The 23,003-nt window shown below is 45.5% G+C and overlaps 1 protein-coding gene across 1 annotated transcript in view; it reads left to right on the plus strand.

The window, feature by feature from the left end:
• Nucleotides 1-204: 204 nt before the first annotated feature.
• Nucleotides 205-23,003, plus strand: part of PIAS3 (protein inhibitor of activated STAT 3) — a 32,567-nt gene continuing 9,768 nt past the window's right edge. The window contains exons 1-11 of the mRNA XM_040332390.1: nucleotides 205-415; nucleotides 4,312-4,771; nucleotides 5,869-5,953; nucleotides 6,340-6,390; nucleotides 7,912-8,002; nucleotides 8,097-8,231; nucleotides 10,164-10,269; nucleotides 10,380-10,453; nucleotides 21,487-21,647; nucleotides 21,742-21,878; nucleotides 21,996-22,164. Of these exons, the coding sequence (XP_040188324.1) occupies nucleotides 242-415; nucleotides 4,312-4,771; nucleotides 5,869-5,953; nucleotides 6,340-6,390; nucleotides 7,912-8,002; nucleotides 8,097-8,231; nucleotides 10,164-10,269; nucleotides 10,380-10,453; nucleotides 21,487-21,647; nucleotides 21,742-21,878; nucleotides 21,996-22,164 (1,643 nt within the window). The 5' untranslated portion in view covers nucleotides 205-241. The remainder of the gene's footprint in view (nucleotides 416-4,311; nucleotides 4,772-5,868; nucleotides 5,954-6,339; nucleotides 6,391-7,911; nucleotides 8,003-8,096; nucleotides 8,232-10,163; nucleotides 10,270-10,379; nucleotides 10,454-21,486; nucleotides 21,648-21,741; nucleotides 21,879-21,995; nucleotides 22,165-23,003) is intronic.

Consider the following 23,003-nt stretch of genomic DNA (forward strand, 5'->3'; position numbering starts at 1 on the left):
TTCCACTCACAGCCAGCCGGGGCGGTAGAGAGTCCTCCTTACACACTTCCGTGCATTCCCACTTATTACCACCGGGGGCAGTAGTGTAGTATAAGCTGATACCTGCACTGCCAAAAACAGCCAGAGGGGCGCTAGACCACCTTCCGCGCGGAGTAGGATCCAACACACAGGGCGCCTGCGCTGCAAGGAATGACCGCCAGAGGCGCCAGAGAAAAGCCGCCCTCTCCCTGTACACAGGCGGATGACCCTCTTCCTATTTCCTGGTGTGTCCCCCGTGCAGTGCGGGGCCCGAGGAGTCTTTGTGGGTCCGAATCTCACCCATCCCCCCCCTTCCGACCGGATCTATCACCCGGACAGACGAGGAGTCGGGGCTCCCCCCGCAAGATCACCCCTCCCCCATCACAGCCCGATCCGGGTGAGTACAATGACCTCCCCTCCCCCCCAGCCTGGATCTCCCCAACACCGACCGGGCCCCTGATCCCCACAGAGATCCCCCCTCCCCCCGACACTGCAACATTGTAACAACAACATCATCACTACACCGGAAGTGTCACTTCCCCTCCATATATCTCTATATACTCCTCATTATCTCTCTATATACTCCTCATTATTATATCTCTATATATACTCCTCATTATATCTCTCTATACTCCTCATTATATATCTCTATATATACTCCTCATTATATCTCTATATATACTCCTCATTATATCTCTATATACTCCTCATTATATCTCTATATACTCCTCATTATATCTCTCTATATACTCCTCATTATATATCTATATATACTCCTCATTATATCTCTCTATATACTCCTCATTATATCTCTATATATACTCCTCATTATATCTCTCTATATACTCCTCATTATATATCTATATACTCCTCATTATATCTCTCTATATACTCCTCATTATTATATCTCTATATACTCCTCATTATATCTCTCTATATACTCCTCATTATATCTCTATATACTCCTCATTATATCTCTATATACTCCTCATTATATCTCTCTATATACTCCTCATTATATCTCTATATACTCCTCATTATATCTCTCTATATACTCCTCATTATATCTCTATATACTCCTCATTATTATATCTCTATATACTCCTCATTATATCTCTCTATATACTCCTCATTATATCTCTATATACTCCTCATTATATCTCTCTATATACTCCTCATTATATCTCTATATATACTCCTCATTATATCTCTATATACTCCTCATTATTATATCTCTATATACTCCTCATTATATCTCTCTATATACTCCTCATTATATCTCTCTATATACTCCTCATTATTATATCTCTATATACTCCTCATTATATCTCTATATACTCCTCATTATATCTCTATATACTCCTCATTATTATATCTCTATATACTCCTCATTATATCTCTCTATATACTCCTCATTATATCTCTATATACTCCTCATTATTATATCTCTATATACTCCTCATTATATCTCTCTATATACTCCTCATTATATCTCTCTATATACTCCTCATTATTATATCTCTATATACTCCTCATTATATCTCTATATACTCCTCATTATATATCTATATATACTCCTCATTATATCTCTCTATATACTCCTCATTATATCTCTATATACTCCTCATTATTATATCTCTATATACTCCTCATTATATCTCTCTATATATACTCCTCATTATATCTCTCTATATACTCCTCATTATATCTCTATATACTCCTCATTATATCTCTCTATATACTCCTCATTATATCTCTCTATATACTCCTCATTATTATATCTCTATATACTCCTCATTATATCTCTATATATACTCCTCATTATATATCTATATATACTCCTCATTATATATCTATATATACTCCTCATTATATCTCTCTATATACTCCTCATTATATCTCTCTATATACTCCTCATTATATCTCTATATACTCCTCATTATTATATCTCTATATACTCCTCATTATTATATCTCTATATACTCCTCATTATTATATCTCTATATACTCCTCATTATATCTCTATATACTCCTCATTATATCTCTATATACTCCTCATTATATCTCTCTATATACTCCTCATTATATCTCTCTATATACTCCTCATTATATCTCTATATACTCCTCATTATATCTCTCTATATACTCCTCATTATTATATCTCTATATACTCCTCATTATATCTCTATATATACTCCTCATTATATCTCTCTATATACTCCTCATTATATCTCTATATACTCCTCATTATTATATCTCTATATACTCCTCATTATATCTCTCTATATACTCCTCATTATATCTCTCTATATACTCCTCATTATTATATCTCTATATACTCCTCATTATATCTCTATATACTCCTCATTATATCTCTCTATATACTCCTCATTATATCTCTCTATATACTCCTCATTATTATATCTCTATATGGGGAGGGGGGGACTCCAGGGACGGATGGGGGGGGCAAACTCTGGGGAGGGGGTCAGACTCCAGAGATGGATAGGGGGGGGGAGACTCCAGAGATGGAGGGGGGGAGACTCCAGGGAGGGGGGAGACTCCAAAGATGGATGGGGAGGGGGGGAGACTCCAGAGATGGATTGGGGGGTGACTCCAGGGATGGAGGGAGAGGGGGGGAGACTCCAGAGATGGATTGGGGGGTGACTCCAGGGATGGAGGGAGAGGGGGGGAGACTCCAGAGATGGAGGGGGGGAGACTCCAGGGATGGAGAGGGGGGAGACTCCAGGGATGGATGGAGAGGGGGGAGACTCCAGGGATGGATGGGGAGGGGGGGAGACTCCAGGGATGGAGGGGGGGGCAAACTCTGGGGAGGGGGGGAGACTCCAGGGATGGATGGGGGGGAGACTCAAGGGATGGAGGGGGGGAGACTCCAGGGATGGATGGAGAGGGGGGAGACTCCAGGGATGGATGGGGAGGGGGGGAGACTCCAGGGATGGAGGGGGGGCAAACTCTGGGGAGGGGGGGAGACTCCAGGGATGAGATGGAGGGGGGGAGACTCAAGGGATGGAGGGGGGAGACTCCAGGGATGGATGGGAAGGGGGGGGAGACTCCAGGGGTGGATGGGAAGGGGGGGGAGACTCCAGGGATGGATGGGGAGGGGGAGAGACTCCAGGGATGGGAGGGGGGGCAAACTCTGGGGAGGGGGGGAGACTCCAGGGATGGATGGGAGGGGGGGCAAACTCTGGGGAGGGGGGAGACTCCAGAGATGGAGGGGGGAGACTCCAGGGATGGATGGGGGGGGGAGACTCCAGAGATGGAGGGGGGAGACTCCAGGGATGGATGGGGGGGGGGGGAGACTCCAGAGATGGATTGGGGGGTGACTCCAGAGATGGATGGAGGGGGGGAGACTCCAGGGATGGATGGGGGGGGGAGACTCCAGGGATGGATGGGGGGGGAGACTCCAGAGATGGATGGGGAGGGGGGAGACTCCAGAGATGGATGGGGGGGGAGACTCCAGAGATGGATGGGGGGGAGACTCCAGAGATGGATGGGGGGGAGACTCCAGAGATGGAGGGGGAGGGGGGGAGACTCCAGGGATGGAGGGGGGGGAGACTCCAGGGATGGATGGGGAGGGGGAGACTTCAGGAAAGGATTGGGGGACAATGACACCAGGGATGGATGGGGGGGGACTCGAGGGGTGGATGTAGGGGGAGGGGGGACCCGCTGCCCCTGTAGAGGGAAATACAATATCAGGTTCTGATGAAGATCGCCACCTCATGCCGCCCGGTAATCTGACGAGGATCGGCAGTCTGTGACCTCCTATAACCCGCTACAGCTCAGGTTGTCCTCTGGCACTCGGGGACGGTGCCCACACAATGCCCCCGTGTCCCCAGATTAATGTTTAATCTGCTTATATTTTGCTTCCCCCCCCTCTCCTCCCCCCCCCCCCCCCCTCTCCTCATCAACATAATGACATTTTTATCCTCGTTTACATCCCTTATTTTCTATCCACCGATGACATCACTGGGTCTGTGTGCCTCTCTATGCAATGCAGGGGGTGTGCTCCTCGGCGGTGCCCCTCAGTGGCCTATGAAGGGGGAACATGCACGTCTAAAGGGATGCCAGGGATTTGTTCTTTCATATGATTTTGAAAAGGATCCATGACAGAAGGCGGTGACACTTTCTGTAGCCTGGCTGGCCCCTCCCACTAGATATGAAGTATGGGTGTGATCTCTGGTGAAAGGGGGCGGGTACAAGTTCAGACTGTGATACATTGTTGCGATCTTCAGGTTGCCCCTAGTAACGCCCCCCGTTGTCTCTCTTCTCTTCCAGCGCCTGGTTATGAGCTTCAGAGACTCAGCGCTGCAGTTTTTCCTGGACTGTGCGGAGAGCGACGGAAGTGGGCGGGATCAGGAGCTTCTCGCTTTCCTCCCACTCAGATCTGGCTCCACCCCCAGCAGCCCGATGAAGATCAAAGAGCTCTACCGGAGGCGATACCCGCGGAAGATCCTGAACAGCGGGGACCTGACCATGCTGCACGTGCAGAGCGGAGCCCTGCCCAACACCGCCGCGCTGGCGCAAGGGTCCCTGTGCCACCTGAGCTACGACAACGGCGCCATGGCGACCGGCGTCCCCTCCTCCATGCTGCCGCCTCTGCCCATGCTGAGCCCGAAACAAGAGCCGGACGTCCAACACCTCTCCCCGCCCATCCTCCCCGTCCACCCCGACGTCAAGATGAAGAGGCTCCCCTTCTACGACGTGTATGATGAGCTCGTCAAGCCCACCACACTCGGTGAGTGAGGGGGCCCCGCCATCCCTGTGCCTCATTATGAGGGGTTCCCACCATCCCTGTGCCTCATTATGAGGGGTCCCCACCATCCCGGGTCTGTACCCCTGCTGTGCCCATTATGAGGGGTCCCCACCATCCCTGTGCCCATTATGAGGGGTCCCCACCATGCCTGTGCCCCATTATGAGGGGTCCCCACCATGCCTGTGCCCCATTATGAGGGGTCCCCACCATCCCTGTGCCCCATTATGAGGGGTCCCCGCCATCCAAATGTACCCCTGCTGTGCCCATTATGAGGGGTCCCCACCATCCCTGTGCCCATTATGAGGGGTCCCCACCATCCCTGTGCCCCATTATGAGGGGTCCCCACCATGCCTGTGCCCCATTATGAGGGGTCCCCACCATCCCTGTGCCCCATTATGAGGGGTCCCCGCCATCCAAATGTACCCCCGCTGTGCCCATTATGAGGGGTCCCCACCATCCCTGTGCCCATTATGAGGGGTCCCCACCATGCCTGTGCCCATTATGAGGGGTCCCCACCATGCCTGTGCCCCATTATGAGGGGTTCCCACCATCCCTGTGCCCCATTATGAGGGGTCCCCGCCATCACTGTTCCCACCATCCCTGTGCCCATTATGAGGGGTCCCCACCATTCCTGTGCCCATTATGAGGGGTCCCCACCATGCCTGTGCCCATTATGAGGGGTCCCCACCATGCCTGTGCCCCATTATGAGGGGTCCCCACCATGCCTGTGCCCCATTATGAGGGGTTCCCACCATCCCTGTGCCCCATTATGAGGGGTTCCCGCCATCACTGTGCCCCATTATGAGGGGTCCCCGCCATCACTGTGCCCCATTATGAGGGGTCCCCACCATGCCTGTGCCCCATTATGAGGGGTCCCCACCATGCCTGTGCCCCATTATGAGGGGTTCCCACCATCCCTGTGCCCCATTATGAGGGGTCCCCGCCATCACTGTGCCCCATTATGAGGGGTCCCCGCCATCACTGTGCCCCATTATGAGGGGTTCCCACCATCCCTGTGCCGAATTCCTTCCTTGGTGACCCCTCACCTGACTTCTCTAACCATCTCTGTCTCCTTCCAGCTTCAACCAACACCCAGCGGTTTGAAGAGGCCCATTTCAGCTTCGCATTGACCCCCCAGCAGGTCCATCAGATCCTCACTTCCAGGTCAGTTCAGTGATCGAGAACATTAGAGAGAAAAAAAAAAGCAGAAAAAAATCTAAACCTCACCGTGAATAAAAATATACAGAGATAAAAAAGTGTTCATGAATGATCCCTTCATTGTAATAATAATATTTTGTGGGATGTTTGGCTCCATCTAGTGGGCACAATGTGGTATTTCAGGAAAATGCTGCATTATGGCCACTAGATGGCGATAACCATATTGCAGACAATATGGCGATCCTTAGTTGTGGCTCTGTAGACCTCCTCACATTTATATATATATATATATATATCTCCCCTCCCGTAATAAATTCATTTTATTATGTTATATTTCTGTGAAAATGTTGAATTGAACTGGTTTTGATTGGCCTTTTTTGTTTCATTTCTAGGGATATATTGCCGGGAGCAAAATGTGATTACACAGTACAGGTTCAGCTCAGGTAATCCTTCATTCTGCCCCTCCCCCTATTCACTTACCTTTTTATTGTTCTAGATTATAAAGGGCTACAAACCTATCGCCAAGGTCCCCCGTCCGAGCTCCCGCTTGCGTCGGGGTCCCCCGTCCGAGCCCCTGCTTGCGTCGGGGTTCCCTGTCCGAGCCCCTGCTTGCGTCGGGGTTCCCTGTCCGAGCCCCCGCTTGCGTCAGGGTCCCCTGTCCGAGCCCCCGCTTGCGTCAGGGTCCCCTGTCCGAGCCCCCGCTTGCGTCAGGGTCCCCTGTCCGAGCCCCCGCTTGCGTCAGGGTCCCCTGTCCGAGCCCCCGCTTGCGTCAGGGTCCCCTGTCCGAGCCCCCGCTTGCGTCAGGGTCCCCCTTCCGAGCCCCCGCTTGCGTCAGGGTCCCCCTTCCGAGCCCCCGCTTGCGTCAGGGTCCCCCTTCCGAGCCCCCGCTTGCGTCAGGGTCCCCCGTCCAAGTTCCCGATTGCCCCGGGGGCCGCCGTCTGAGCCCCCGCTTGCGTCAGGGTCCGCCGTCTGAGCCCCCGCTTGCGTCAGGGTCCGCCGCCCGAGCCCCCGCTTGCGTCGGGGTCCGCCGCCCGAGCCCCCGCTTGCGTCGGGGTCCGCCGTCCGAGCCCCCGCTTGCGTCAGAATCCCTCGTCGGAGCCCCCGCTTGCATCGGGATCCCTCGTCGGAGCCCCCGCTTGCGTCGGGATCCCTCGTCGGAGCCCCCCGCTTGCGTCGGGGTCCCCCGTCCGAGTTCCCGCTTGTGTCGGGGTCCCTCTTCCCGCTTGTGTCGGGTTTCCATGACAGCGCCCCCCGCTTGAATCGGGGTCCCCCTCCCGAGTTCCCGCTTGCGTCGGGGTCCCTCTTCCCGCTTGCCTCGGGGTTCCACAACCGCGCCCCCCGCTTGAATCGGGGTCCCTCTTCCCGCTTGTGTCGGGGTCCCCCTCCCGAGTTCCCGCTTGCATCATGGTCCGAATCTTTCGCTTGCGCCAGGGTTCTTCATTCTAGCCTCCCCTTCATTCATAATTTAGGAACACCCACCTTTCCTCTGCCCCTCCTCTCCCCTCACTTACATAATTTCAGTCCCCAATCCGAGTCCCCATCAGCAAACACCAGCAGACCTGGTTTCTCGGACTATACTGATAAAGTTCGGACCGCGTGCGACTCGCAGGCTGTAGTTGGGAAGACGCCTGGCCTAACGCTATCGCACAATCATGACAAATTGTCAGCACCATCTAGTGGCCATACCAGTGTTTTCCTGACTGCAGAATCTCAGGAAAATACCACATTCTGGCCAGAAGAGGGAGCTGATAGAAGACACACAATACGGGGATTTTTCAGGTCATGTGGGAGAGCCATTTTCCCCAAACTGTTTCTGGCTTGTTGGCCATCATCAGTGCAGCGCATGCGGACCATGGCCTCTATGGAGGAGTACTTGGGACCCTACCAGACAGTATAACCAGGTTGTGAGACTAAAGCTCCTTTTTAAGTTTTTGGCTCCTGACGCCCCTCTCTCTTGTGTCCAGGTTCTGTCTTTGTGAGACCAGCTGCCCCCAGGAGGACTATTTCCCCCCCAACCTGTTTGTGAAGGTGAACGGCAAGCTTTGCCCGCTGCCGGTAAGTCAATCGGTCTCTCCGGATCTCCCCTCCCCTCCCGACCTTCCTACTCCTAGGAGGTGTTCACCAGAAGTCTCTCTTCCCATCCGCACAGGGTTACCTTCCCCCCACCAAGAACGGCGTCGAGCCCAAACGGCCGAGTAGACCCATCAACATCTCGCCGCTGATCCGCCTCTCCTCCACCGCGGCCAACAGCATCGTGGTCAACTGGTCCTCCGAGTTCGGCAGGGTAAGTCCTCCACCTGGCCTCCTCCTGTGTCCTCCACCTGGCCTCCTCCTGGCCTTCCTCCTGTGTCCTCCACCTGGCCTCCTCCTGTGTCCTCCACCTGGCCTCCTCCTGTGTCCTCCTCCTGTGTCCTCCTCCACCTGGCCTCCTCCTGTGTCCTCCTCCACCTGGCCTCCTCCTGTGTCCTCCTCCACCTGGCCTCCTCCTGTGTCCTCCTCCACCTGGCCTCCTCCTGTGTTCTCCTCCACCTGGCCTCCTCCCGTGTCCTCCTCCTCCCGTGTCCTCCTCCCGTGTCCTCCTCCACCTGGCCTCCTCCCGTGTCCTCCTCCACCTGGCCTCCTCCCGTGTCCTCCTCCTCCCGTGTCCTCCTCCACCTGGCCTCCTCCCGTGTCCTCCTCCACCTGGCCTCCTCCCGTGTCCTCCTCCTCCCGTGTCCTCCTCCACCTGGCCTCCTCCCGTGTCCTCCTCCACCTGGCCTCCTCCCGTGTCCTCCTCCACCTGGCCTCCTCCTGTGTTCTCCTCCACCTGGCCTCCTCCTGTGTTCTCCTCCACCTGGCCTCCTCCTGTGTTCTCCTCCACCTGGCCTCCTCCTGTGTTCTCCTCCACCTGGCCTCCTCCTGTGTTCTCCTCCACCTGGCCTCCTCCCGTGTCCTCCTCCTCCCGTGTCCTCCTCCACCTGGCCTCCTCCCGTGTCCTCCTCCACCTGGCCTCCTCCCGTGTCCTCCTCCACCTGGCCTCCTCCCGTGTCCTCCTCCACCTGGCCTCCTCCCGTGTCCTCCTCCACCTGGCCTCCTCCCGTGTCCTCCTCCTCCCGTGTCCTCCTCCACCTGGCCTCCTCCCGTGTCCTCCTCCACCTGGCCTCCTCCCGTGTCCTCCTCCTCCCGTGTCCTCCTCCACCTGGCCTCCTCCCGTGTCCTCCTCCACCTGGCCTCCTCCCGTGTCCTCCTCCACCTGGCCTCCTCCCGTGTCCTCCTCCTCCCGTGTCCTCCTCCACCTGGCCTCCTCCCGTGTCCTCCTCCTGAGCTGAGCTATGATTAAGCACTAATTTATAGTGTGAAACGCGTCAGCTGTTTTACTACCGTGTAGTGTGCTGTGACTTGTAGTGCATTTTTGCTTTTTTTAAATAAAGACAACCATCAAGGTTTTTTGGAGTGCGGCTGTCCATATTTTCTTTCTCCATTTATTATTATTGTTTTTTATTATTGTTAATTATAATAATAAAATATTAACATCATTATTATTATTAATGATAATGTAACAATAGTTTTAATATTATTATTTATAATAAAACTAATGATATTAAACGTTATTATTATTATTATTATTATTATTATTAATAATAAATTTATATTTATTAATAAAATTATATTAAACACTATTATTATAATTTTTTATTATGTTCTTTTTTTTTATTACTATTATTATTATTATTATTATTATTATTATTATTATAATAAAATGATGATGATGTTTAATATCATTCATTGTATTATTAATTAAATAATAATAATATTATTATTTTTTAATTAATAATACAATGAATGATATTAAACATCATCATCATTTTATTATAATAATAATAATAATAATAAAATATTAACATCATCGTTTATTATTATTATTAATAATAATGTAACAATAGTTTTAATATTATTTATAATAAAACTAATGATATTAAACATTATTATTATTTTTATTAATAAATTAATATTTATTAATACAATTATATTAAACACTATTATTATTATAATAATTTTTTATTTTTGTATTACTATTATTATTATTATTATTATTATTATAATTTTTTTAATTAATAAAATGAATATTAAACTTCATCATTATTTATTATTATTTTTATTTATTTTGTTATTTTTACCATTTATTTGTATTATTTCTATTCTAATAATAATTTCATGAATGCTTCCTCCATGACAGAATTACTCCCTCTCCGTGTATCTGGTAAAGCAGCTGACGTCGGTCACTTTGCTGCAAAAACTGCGGGCCAAAGGCATCCGGAACCCGGACCACTCCAGAGCGCTGAGTGAGTCTAGAACATTCTCTCCACCTGAACATGAAATCCGCCCCCCTCCCCCCCCCCTCTGACTCGTATTTGCTGATTTTTTTTTTTTTCCTTCTTTTGTTCCACAACAGTAAAAGAAAAACTGACAGCCGATCCTGACAGCGAAATCGCCACGACCAGCCTGAGGGTGTCTCTGATGTGTCCGGTGAGTAGACTCAATTTATAAAAAAAAAAAAAAAACATAGTCCCCACCCACCAGGATCAATGTATTACTTTTTTTATCTAAACAATAATGTAGCAATTGCTGAAAAATCCAGCCCATAGCAGAAATGTAAGAACTGATTTGGGTGTCTCTAATGTGTCCAGTGAGTAAACTCAATTTATAAAAAATAAACCTAGTCCCCACCCCCTTGGATTAAAGTATTACTTTATTATCTAAATGATTATTGTAGCAATTGCTAAATAATACAGCCCATAGCAGAAATGTAAGAACTGCTGTGGGTGTCCCTGATGTGTCCGGTGAGTTCACTCACTTTATATATAAGAAAAAAACAAATAAAACCTAGTCCCCACCCCCCCCCTGGGATCAATGTATTACTCTGTTCTCTAAATCAATAATGTGGCAATTGCCAAATAATCAGATTCATAGCAAAAATGTAAGAACTGCTGTGGGTGTCTCAATTTATAAAAAAAAAAAAAAAAAAAAAAAACTAGTTCCCGCCCTCCAGGATCAATGTATTACTTTGTTATTTAAATAATGTAGCAATTGCTAAATAATTAGTTCCGCAGCAGAAATGTAAGAACTGCTGTGGGTGTCTCTGATTTGTCTGGTGAGTTCACTCAATTTATATAAAAATAAATAAACTAGTTCCCACCCCCCAGAATCAACGTAATACTTTATCTAAATTAATGCAGCAATTGCCCAATAATCCATATTAGAAATGTAAGAATTGCTGTGGGTGTCTCTGATGTGCCTGGTGAGTTCACTCCATTTATGTTTTAAAAAAAAAAAAAAAAAAACCTAGTCCCCGCCCCCCAGGATCAATGAATTACTTTATCTAAATTATTATTGTAGCGATTGCTGAATAATTCAGCCCATAGCAAAAATGTAAGAACTGCTGTGGGTGTCTATGATGTGTCCGATGAGTTCACTCACTATATATATATATATATATATATATATATATATATATATATATATATATATATATATATATATATATATATATATATATAAACCTAGTCCCCACCCCCTAGGATCAATGTATTACTTTGTTCTCTAAATCAATAATGTGGCAATTGCCGAATAATCAGATCCATAGCAGAAATGTAAGGACTGCTGTGGGTGTCCCTGATGTGTCCGGTGAGTTCACTCAATTAAAAAAAAAAAACCCTAGTCTCCACCCTCCAGAATCAATGTATTTGTTGTCTAAACTAATATGGTAGCAATTGCTGAGTAATTGGATCCATAGCAAAAATGTAAGAACTGCTGTGGGTATCTCTGATGTGTCCGGCGAGTTCACTCAATTTGTAAAAAAAAAAAAAAAACTAGTCCCCACCCCTCAGGGTCATTGTATTACTTTATCTAAATCAGTGGCCATCAACCCTGTCCTCAGGGCCAGGTTTGCAAGATAACTGAAATTCATCACAGGTGATATAATTTTCTGCTCAGTGATTGCAGTATTCTAGTCTGCATCTCCCCAAGGTAATACATAAAACCTGGCCTGTTAGTGTGCCATGAGGACAGGGTTGATGACCACTGATCTAAATCAATAATGTAGCAATTGCCCAAAAATTCTGATCCATAGCAGAAATGTAAGAAGTGCTGTGGGTATCTCTAATGTGTCCAGTGAGTTCACTCAATTTATAAAAAACAAACAAAAAAACCCTAGTCCCCATAACCCAGTTATCTAAATACCCAGTTATTTAGATAACTGGGTAGTACTTTATCTAAATCAATAATGTAGCAATTCCCCAAAATTCAGGAATATAGCAGAAATGTAAGAACTGCTGTGGGTGTGTCTGATGTGTCCGGTGAGTTCACTCAATTTATGTTAAAAAAAAAACCTAGTCCCCACCCCCAGGATCAATGTATTCATCTAAATGTATAATGTAGTGATTTCTGAATAATCAGGTCCATATTAGAAATGTAAGAACTGCTTTGGGTATCTATATTGTGTCTGGTGAGTTCACTCAATTTATATAAAAAAATAAACCTAGTCCCCACCCCTCAGGATCATTGTATTACTTTGTTATCTAAATCAATAATGTAGCAATTCCCGAAAATTCAGGAATATAGCAGAAATGTAAGAACTGCTGTGGGTGTCTCTGATGTGTTCAGTGAGTTCACTCAATTTATGTTAAAAAAAAAAAATTAGTTCCCACCCCCAGGATCAATGTATTTATCTAAATTAATGATGTAGTAATTTCTGAATAATCGGGTCCATATTAGAAATGTAAGAACTGCTGTGGGTATCTATATTGTGTCTGGTGAGTTCACTCAATATTTTATATATATATATATATATATATATATATATATATATATATATATATATATATATATATACCTAGTCCCCCACCCCTCAGGATCATTTTATTACTTTGTTATCTAAATCAATAATGTAGCAATTCCCGAAAATTCAATTCCCGACTATAGCAGAAATGTAAGAACTGCTGTGGGTGTGTCCGGTGAGTTCACTCAATTTTATAAAAAAATAATAAAAACCTAGTCCCCACCCCCCAGGATCAAGGTATTACTTTATCTAAAATATTATTGTAGCAATTGCTGAATAATCCAGCCCATAGCAGAAATGTTAAAACTGCTGTGGGTGTGTCTGTGTCCGGTGAGTTCACTCAATTTGTAAAAAAAAAAAAAAAACCTAGTCCCCACCCCCAGGATCAATGTATTTGTTTATCTAAATTAATGATGTAGTCATTTCTGAATAATCCGGTCCAAATTTAGAAATGTAAGAACTGCTGTGGGTATCTATATTGTGTCTAGTGAGTTCACTCAATTTATAAAAAAAATTATATAAAAACCTAGTCCCCACCCCTCAGGATCATTGTATTACTTTGTTATCTAAATCAATAATGTAGCAATTCCTGAAAATTCAGGAATATAGCAGAAATGTAAGAACTGCTGTGGGTGTGTCTGATGTGTCCGGTGAGTTCACTCAATTTTATAAAAAAAACAAAAAACCTAGTCCCCCACCCCCCAGGATCAAGGTATTACTTTATCTAAATTATTATTGTAGCAATTGCTGAATAATCCAGCCCATAGCAGAAATTTAAAAACTGCTGTGGGTGTGTCTGATGTGTCTGGTGAGTTCACTTAATTTGTAAAAAAAACAAAACAAAAAAAACCTAGTCCCTAGTCCCCACCCCCAGGATCAATGTATTTGTTTGATGTAGTAATTTCTGAATAATCGGGTCCATATTAGAAATGTAAGAACTGCTGTGGGTATCTATATTGTGTCTGGTGAGTTCACTCAATTTATATTAAAAAAAAAAACCTAGTCCCCACCCCCAGGATCAATGTATTTGTTTATCTAAATTTTTTTTTTTTTTTTTTTTTTTCACGTCAGACTCTGCTCACATATAGCCGAGAGGCTAGCTCACGGTTCGCCCGCCCTTAGCGTCTCTCTTGCGGCTTCGCATCATTCGTGTTTTTTTTTTTTTTTTTTTTTTTTTGTGTTTCTTTTTTTGACATTACGGATTTAACATTTTTAAACTGTTAGGTTAGTATTTTCCCGCTTGACGAATCTAACTATATTAGCATATCATGATTATTCCCCCCCTTTTTTTTTTTTTTTTTTTTTTTTCCCCTTTCCCCCCCCTTTTCCTCCCCCCTTTTCCTTCCCCCCCCCCCTCCCCCCGGATCTGTGTGCCATGCAATCTTCTTTATGGTTTTTTCAGCTTTCTGCTTCTATCGTTCCCTGGACGAACTTTTCTGTGGATTTGAACACTTTCCACTTTTCCCAAACCGACCTGTTTTTGTCCTCTTCTCCTAACTCTCTGCAGGCAAGATACTCCATCTCTTCTATATATTCCACCCTTTCTATCCACTCTTTAATTGATGGCCTCTTTGGGTGTAACCAATTTTTGGGGATCAGAGCCTTAGCTGCGTTTAACAACACTGGGACCAGAGTTGTTCCATATTGTTTTTTTGTTTTTTCAGTTCCGTGAAACAAACAGGTCAGCGGGCTACATAAAATCGTCTCTCCTGTTATTTCTGCGATATATTTCAAAATTTCTTTCCAAAATTCCTGCATTCTCGGGCAGTCCCACCATATATGTAGCGTTGTTCCTTTTTGTTTACAGTTTCTCCAACATAGCTCTGAATTTCTAGGGTGGATCTTATTCATTCTTGATGGGGTCATGTGCCATCGCACCATGCATTTATAGTTTGCTTCTATGGTGGTAATGTCCGCAGCATGGTTATATACTGCACCTATCATTTGTGTTTTATCAATTTTTTTACCAATGTCGCTCTCCCATTTTCCCAAAAAGGGCAATGCTTCCTGGGTCTCGAGTTCTGTTAGTATCCCGTATACCTTTGATATACCGTGTATCAGGGGCTTGTCCATGCTGCATATTTTTTCTATTGGATATAGTGTCTTATCTTCCCTAATTGGTTGTGGTAGTGTGCTCACAAAATGTTTTAACTGCATATACTCCCATTCACTCATGCTTTGTTCCCCTTCCCCTATTTTTATCTCTTGTCTAAGTTTGATTTTTCCCCATGTAACAATATCTTTTAATCTTTTCTCCCCTAAGTGTTTTCCAAAACGTGTTCCGTTACCTGGTGGAAAAAAATTTGTGCCTGCTAATGGGATTAATGGGGAGTTATACTCCCATTTTTCCCGTCTCAATATTGTGTCCCATATCCTAAATACGTTCCTTGTTATGTTGTGTGTGTTCGTGCTCATTTCCCTCATTTTCGGTGGTATCCATACGTTTCTTTTTAATAGTGTCCCACTTAATATTTCTTCCATACGTACCCATTTTTTTTGTGTATGTGCGTTTGTCCATTCTACCAGCCTGGCTAAGTTTACAGCAAAATAATATCTTTTTATATCGGGGAGCCCCAACCCCCCTCCTTTTTTTTTCATGCTCAACAGTGAATAGCTTAATCTAGCCTTTTTACCTGCCCATATGTATTTCAAAATTACTGTTTTAATTACTTTAAAGAAGCTTTGCGGTATTTTTATTGGGAGCATTTGAAGTTTGTATGTTATCTTTGGTAAAATCATCATTTTAAACGCATTAATCTTGCCTATCCAGGAGATATGTTTTTTTGCTAGGTTTTTCAGGTCTTGGTTAATGTCATTGATTAAGGGAACAAAGTTGGCCGAGTAGAGTTTTTCAACTTTAGATGTAATTTTTATACCCAAGTACGTTATGGCTTCTTTTTCCCATGTAAATGGATACTCTTTCTGTAGTTCTTCTGCTTCTTTTTTTTCTATCCCCAGATTCAAGATTACCGTTTTTATCGGGTTTATTTTAAAATTTGAAAGTTCTCCATATCTTTTTATTTCCTTTATAACGTTAGGGAGAGATACTCTAGGTTTGGTCAGATATAGGAGTATGTCATCCGCATACGCCGCCACCTTGTGTTCCTCATCTCCCACTCTCACCCCTCCTATCCCCGGGTTTTCCCGGATTTTTGCTAACAACGGTTCCAAGGCTATTACATATAGGAGAGGTGAGAGCGGGCACCCCTGTCTGGTTCCGTTTTCCATGTTGAACACAGATGACATACTCCCATTGACCTTCACCCTTGCCGTTGGGTGGCTGTACAGGTTCTTTACCCATTTCATGAACCTTGGGCCCATGCCTATTTTTTGTAAAGTTTCCATCATAAACCCCCAGTCGACTCTGTCAAATGCTTTTTCGGCATCTAAGGACATGAGTACGACTGGGGGTTTCTTTTTTGGGTCTTGTTGTAACAGTAACAGGGTCCTTATACTATTGTCTCTTCCTTCTCTGCCTGCTACAAAGCCCGCCTGATCTGAGTTTATTAATTGCGGCATTAAACCTTTTATCCTGGTTGCTAATATTTTCGCGTATACTTTCAGGTCTGCGTTTAACAGTGCTATTGGACGATAGGAGGAACACAACGTTCCATCTTTTCCCGTTTTAGGGATAATAGAAATATTTGCCAAAAGAGATTCTTTTCTTATTTCTTCTTCCTCTCCTATTTTATTAAAATAGTTACACATCTCTGGGACCAGGAGTTCGCTAAATGTTTTATAATATTTGATCGGTAGGCCATCGGGGCCTGGACTTTTCCCGCACGGGGTTTCCCTGAAGGCTCTATGTACCTCTTCTTGAGTTATTGGGGCCTCTAGGGATTCGATGTCATTTTGAGAAATTTTAGGTAATTTCGCTTCTTCTAGGTATTCCCTGATTTTCCTTTTTCTCATCTTTTCTTGCTCTTGTGTTTCCTTGGTTCTTATTGAATATAGTGAGCTATAAAAAGTCCGAAAGGATTCCGCTATTTCAGACGTCTTATATTTCATAAGGCCGTCTTGATTCTTTATTTTTTCGATGTAGTTTTTTTTTTTTTTTTCCCTAGATATTTTGGCTAGATGTTTCCCTGGTTTGTTCCCCCATTTATACCTCTCCTTCCTAACATTTTTGAATATGTCTCTTGTTTCAACCTTCATCAGATCTCTAAGCTGGGTCCTCTTTACAATAATTTCATGATATATTTCATTTTCTCCTCGTTCTTTATGCATTTGCTCCAGTTCAAATAGCTCAGTTGTTAATTTTTTCATGTTTAATTTCCTTATCTTTTTTTTCCCTGCTCCTATTGAGATTAATTTCCCTCTGATGTATGCCTTATGGGCCTCCCAAACGGTAGCTACCCTTACTTCAGGAGTGTTATTGAGGGTGAAATATTGCTCCAAATCCATTCTCACTATGTTGTTTACCTCTATATCCTCTATAAGTTCTTCATTCAAGTTCCATGATCCTTTTCTTTGCTCTATTTCTTTGAATCTAATTTCCGCTATTACAGGAGCGTGATCTGAGATTGTAGATACCCCTATCGAAGTTTTAACTACCTCTTCCAATAACTCATGGTCTACCAAAATATAGTCCAGTCTTGAGTATGTTCCATGCACGGAGGAATAGTAGGTGTAGTCTCTTTTATTTGGATATGTAATCCTCCAGGGATCTATTAAACAGTAGCTATGCATTTTTTTTCTTAATATTCTAAGCTGTTTAATATTTCGCCTCTGAGCCCCGGATGTACTATCCAATTGATAGTCCATTGAGAGATTAAAATCTCCTGCTAGTATTACATGTCCTAATTTAAAGTCCGTTAAGGCATTCAAAATCCCCCTCAGATATTTATGCGGTTGGCTGTTTGGGCAGTAAATATTTGCTAACGTGTATTTTTTCCCTTGGAGTACTCCTTTTAGGAACAAATAACGACCTTCCGGGTCTACTTTCCTATCTTCCACTATAAAGGAGATATTCTTCCCTATTCCTATGGCGACCCCTTTTGCTCTCTTCTTTGGGGAGTCCCCGTAGTACCAACTAGGAACTGCCCGAGAATACAATCTGACATTAGAGTCCAGCGTTATGTGTGTCTCTTGCAAAAAAACTATTTCAGCAGAATACCTTTCAACTTCTTTTAGTACCATATGTCTTTTTTCGGGGCAACTGAGACCTCTTACATTGTATGTTAAGAAATTTATGTTTGTCATATTTTTTTTTTTTTTCCCCTCTGTCTTGGGTATATATGTTCTTTCCTACTGCATGACACACAGATCTGAATCCCTTTCCCCCCCTCTCTAATCTTCCCCTCTCCCTTCCCACCCAATCTCCTCCCCCCCCTCCCTTCTCCCTCCCCCCCCTCCCTTCCAATTGTACCTTGCCCCCTTGTTCTTCTTTTGGGGCTTTCTCCTCCCCTCCCCCCCCCCCGTTCGGTCCCTGACCTTCTGGTCATTTTTAGAGCTTTTTCTATTTGGCGCTCCTGGCGCTCTTTTGCTCCTCAGGCTGAGGTGGAGTTCTATTCTAGCCCGGTCTCCTGTCCCCATATACTAGGGAACTGGTGAAGAAGCACTCTCTGGGTCTCCCTTCTCCCTGGTCCCACTCCGGTAGCTTACTATGTTGACCCTCCCCATTTCCCCCCCCCCCACAGCCCCCCCCCCACAATTCCCCTCCTCCCCGGCCGATCAACACTAATAATTTTTTGGCATTGGGATGCCTAAACTATGGCAAAATTCTGGTATTTCCTCCAAAAACCTCAGTCTTGCCGAAACACCATTTTTCCTGCCTATTAGGCACGCTGGAAATCCCCAGTTATACTGAATATCATGCTCCTGCAGAACACCTAGCAATGGTTTTAAACTTCTTCTTCGTTTTAACGTCTCTTGTGACAGATCTTGATAAATTTGAATATTATGTTGATCGTGTTCTAACGGCGACTTCCCTCTCAGTTTTCTCCATAGCTGGTTTTTCTCTTCCCAGCTTTCAAAACGCACAATAATGTCCCTTGGGTAATCCTGTGTTCTCTCCCTAGGACGTCTTATTCTGTGTGCTCGTTCTATTCTGAGCGGGGAAGTTGTTTCTCTCTCTAATATTGGATTGCAGATTTTTCTTATTATTTCTGGGAGGTCCTCGACTTGTGTCGTTTCTGGAACACCGCGTATTCTTATATTCTTTCTTCTATCTCTGTTCTCTTGATCTTCTAGTTTATACGCCTGTTCTCGTTGGTTTATTTTTAATGCTTTTATTTCATCTTCTAGTTTTTTAAATGAGATTACATTGTGGTCAACTTTTTTCTCCACTTCTTCCACTCTTTCCAATATATGCCCCATGTTTTTCTCCATTTTTTCCATTTGCGTTTTGAGTGATCTTTCTAAAGCAGCGAACATTCCTTCCATCTCCCTTTTTGTTGGCAAAAGTGTCATATCCTGCGTTTCTTCCTTATTTCTCTGTTCTAGATCTATTTCTTTGTCTGTTTCTCTATCTTGATCTGTTCTATTCTCTGATAATGACTCTGAGAGTATTTCTGGGTCCGCCAAGATATTAGCAGCCTCTTTTTTCTTCTCTTTTTTCTTTTCCCTTTCTGCCTGGCCTCCTCTGGTAGTTGATGGTTTTTCTATATGCTGGTTATCTCCATTTGTCCCATGGGTCACAAATTTGCACATCGGGCCTGGGCTTTGACTTAAGCGGGGGACCTTTGGGATTGCCCCACCTTTTACTCCTTTTCCCCTTGTGGTCATCCTTCACCCCTCACGGTCCTACAATAGTCCCAGCTGTTTGTCCGTGCTTCTTGCTGCGCCTGAGTTGAAACTGCGACACTTTACAGAGAATTTTATAGGAGGACCGTTTTGCACTTATGAGAGGTGGGTGCTGCACAAGACAATACCATTTGGTGTTTCTTGTCTCGCAGTTTAAAGTTGCTATAGTATTTCTACTTTTTGGCCTTGGCTTTGGGTTGAAGATGTTCGGGGCACCCAACACATATGCTGACCCCCCTCTTCTATCTGTCTCCGGTGCCCGTCTATCTCAGAGATCTCTTTTTGCAGGTTTTCAGGGCTCTATAGTTTGATTAATTATACTATGTGCTGTGCATGTGCTGTGCTTTTACTATTATACCCGCCGATTTTAGTCACGTTCTCTACCCACTCGTCTGTATGCTGTAGATACTGAAGTGTAATATGAGAAGAGTTCGATATATATTACTTATATGACTGCTTACAGGAGATGTCTCTAAGTACTATGTAGTTTTACTCCGGCTAGCAAATTTCAAAGTATGTTCTTAAAATATCTTAATCATTCTTAATCACTCAACACATGAAATTCGAGTATACAGTTCAGCTGGTAGGTTGCTTATAACCTTTATGCATAAATGTCCACTGTTGCCTGGCGTTACCGGTCTGACTGTAGCAGTATGTATACTGTGGACAGTTAAATAGCGTAGACTTTAAAACATCGCTGTCATTTTTGGAAAATGCAGTGTACTCGCCACTCCTGTATCTTTCAAAAAAAAAAAAGGGGAGAAACAGGAACTGCTGTGGTGTGTTTCTAGTCTTACCCTCCTGTTGCTGGAGTTTGCAATCTTCTCTAATAGGCTATCAGACTGGATAGTGCTGCATAATGCACGTTTCACACTCCTCTTTTGAACAAATCACTGTGAAGAGTATAAAATGTGAGGGCTATCATCCCTCCAGCGCTTTTGCGGTATGGTGCTTTTGTGCATTTGTAGTTGTATAAATTAGTTTTCGTTCAGGAATCCACAGGTGTACAGCCATGCAATGTACTCACCAGTCTGGCAGCTTTTCTGTCAAAAAAAAAAAAAAAAAAAAATATTTGCTGCAATAGGTTTCACCTTTTTCTGGATGTAATAGTTTTGATGTCAGCCTTCAGCTCAGTCCTGTAATACTTCTCTTGGGCTGCAGGGCTGCCTGGCGCTGTGACACCCCCTCCCTCAGCCTTCTCTCATGGAGGGACGCGGCACACCTCCACAGCTCAGCCACCCGCACACTCCGGAGGGAAGGGAAGCCGCCGTGCAGTCTGACACAACAGGGGGGGCTCCGGCCCCCACTCACCTCTGTCGCTCCCTCCCCCTTCGCCGTCCCAGCGTGCCGTCCTCACCCGACCGCACACCGCTACAGCGCATCCAGCCAGAGTAGCCAGGAAAGCCGCACAGCCCACGCGACCACGTAACTAAGAAGGTGAGACCCGCCAGAGACCGACGCAAGCCCGATTAGAACACGGGCTTGGTTCCGGAAGGGGGGACGGGGGAAAGGGGGATACTCTAGTGGGGGAAGCGAGGGAACCGGCTCCCGTACATCTCGGGGCTTAGCATGTTTTCAGAGCAGGACTGGAGAGCGGGAGCCCGTGTCTAGCTACTCCTCACTCTGACCGCGCCATCTTCAGACTCCTCCCTCCGTGTTTATCTAAATTAATGATGTAGTGATTTCTGAATAATCAGGTCCATATTAGAAATGTAAGAACTGCTGTGGGTATCTATATTGTGTCTAGTGAGTTCACTTAATTTATAAAAAAAATTATAAAAACCTAGTCCCCACCCCTCAGGATCATTGTATTACTTTGTTATCTAAATCAATAACGTAAAAATTGCCGAAAATTCAGGTCAATAGACATGTAAGCACTGCTCTGCCCCATGGGGGGGGGGTGTATAGGGGGAGGGGTTAATGATAGATTTTGGGTCTTCCCCTTTGTAAACATCTACATGTCTCGGCTCCCCTCTAGCTGGGTAAGATGCGTCTGACGGTTCCCTGCCGGGCGATCACCTGCACACACCTCCAGTGCTTCGACGCCGCGCTGTACCTGCAGATGAACGAGAAGAAGCCGACCTGGACCTGTCCCGTCTGCGACAAGAAGGCGCCGTACGACACGTTGATCATCGATGGGTGAGCACTATATAGAAAAAAGATACAAAGGTTCATGTAGATGAGATCCTAGTGGATTTCTGAGCCGGAGTTTCCCTGTTGTTCTCCCCCGCAGCCTCTTCATGGAGATCCTGAACAACTGTACGGACTGCGACGAGATCCAGTTCATGGAGGACGGTTCCTGGTGTCCCATGAAACCCAAGAAGGAGAAGCAGGATCTATGTCAGACGCAGACTTACGGCACCATCGACAGTAAGCGCCATTTATGTTCAGCCAAAGGATGATTGGGTTCCCCCGACCGCTCACATGCAGAAAGGATTTTGAATGTCATTTATCTGAACGCCTTGTAAACCCCTCCCCCCCTTACAGCCGGCGCGCTCTACAGCCTCAGCCCCGACTTCAAGCTCAACGCCGAGAGCATGAAAAGGGTGGAGGTCATTGACCTGACCCTGGACAGCTCGTCCGATGAAGACGAACCCCCAGCCAAGAGGACCTGTCCCATCACCTCCACCATCATGCCTTCCATGGGGTCCAAAGGGTAAGACCTGGCCGTAGTCTTGTTGTGTGACTCCAAATCCTTCCATAGTAAGATGTCTCTACAAACGTGTAAGATCTCCCTCCACAGCCGGTTCCCGGGGGGCTCCCCACGTGTAATGGAATTGGGGTAGATGGTGAGATACAAGGTAAGGGATCGTCACCCCCTATGCACCGCCGAGAAGCTTGTGAATGAACGACTTGCATGTGTTTCCAGAGACGCACCGGCCAGATGAAACAGAAGTATGTTGTGTCCAGGACGGGACACGCCCCCTACTCCTCTTCCTCCCATCCCCCCTCTCTCTCTCTTACTCCTCATCTCCCTTACTACTCCTCTCCCCCATCCTCCTCTTCCCTCTCCACCACCCTCTCTCCATACCTTACTCCCCATAAACTCCCTTACTCCTCTTCCTCCCATCCCCCCCTCTCTATCTCTTACTCCTCATCTCCCTTACTACTCTTCTCCCTCATCCTCCTCTCTCTCCCTTACTCTTCTTCCTCCCATCCCCCCCTCTCTATCTCTTACTCCTCATCTCCCTTACTACTCTTCTCCCTCACTACTCTTCTCCCTCATCCTCCTCTCTCTCCCTTACTCTTCTTCCTCCCATCCCCCCCTCTCTATCTCTTACTTCTCATCTCCCTTGCTACTCTTCTCCCTCATCCTCCTCTCTCTCCTTTACTCCTCTTCCTTCTCTACCGCCCTCTCTCCCTTACTCCCCATCATCTCCTATACTACTCTTCTCCCTCATCCTCCATCCTCTTCCTTCCCCACCACCCTCTCTCTGTTCCTTACTCCCTATCAACTCCCTTACTACTCTTCTCCCTTACTCCTCTTCCTTCCCC

The sequence above is a fragment of the Rana temporaria genome, chromosome 13, assembly GCF_905171775.1.
Source record: "Rana temporaria chromosome 13, aRanTem1.1, whole genome shotgun sequence".
Classification (NCBI taxonomy): Eukaryota; Metazoa; Chordata; class Amphibia; order Anura; family Ranidae; genus Rana; species Rana temporaria.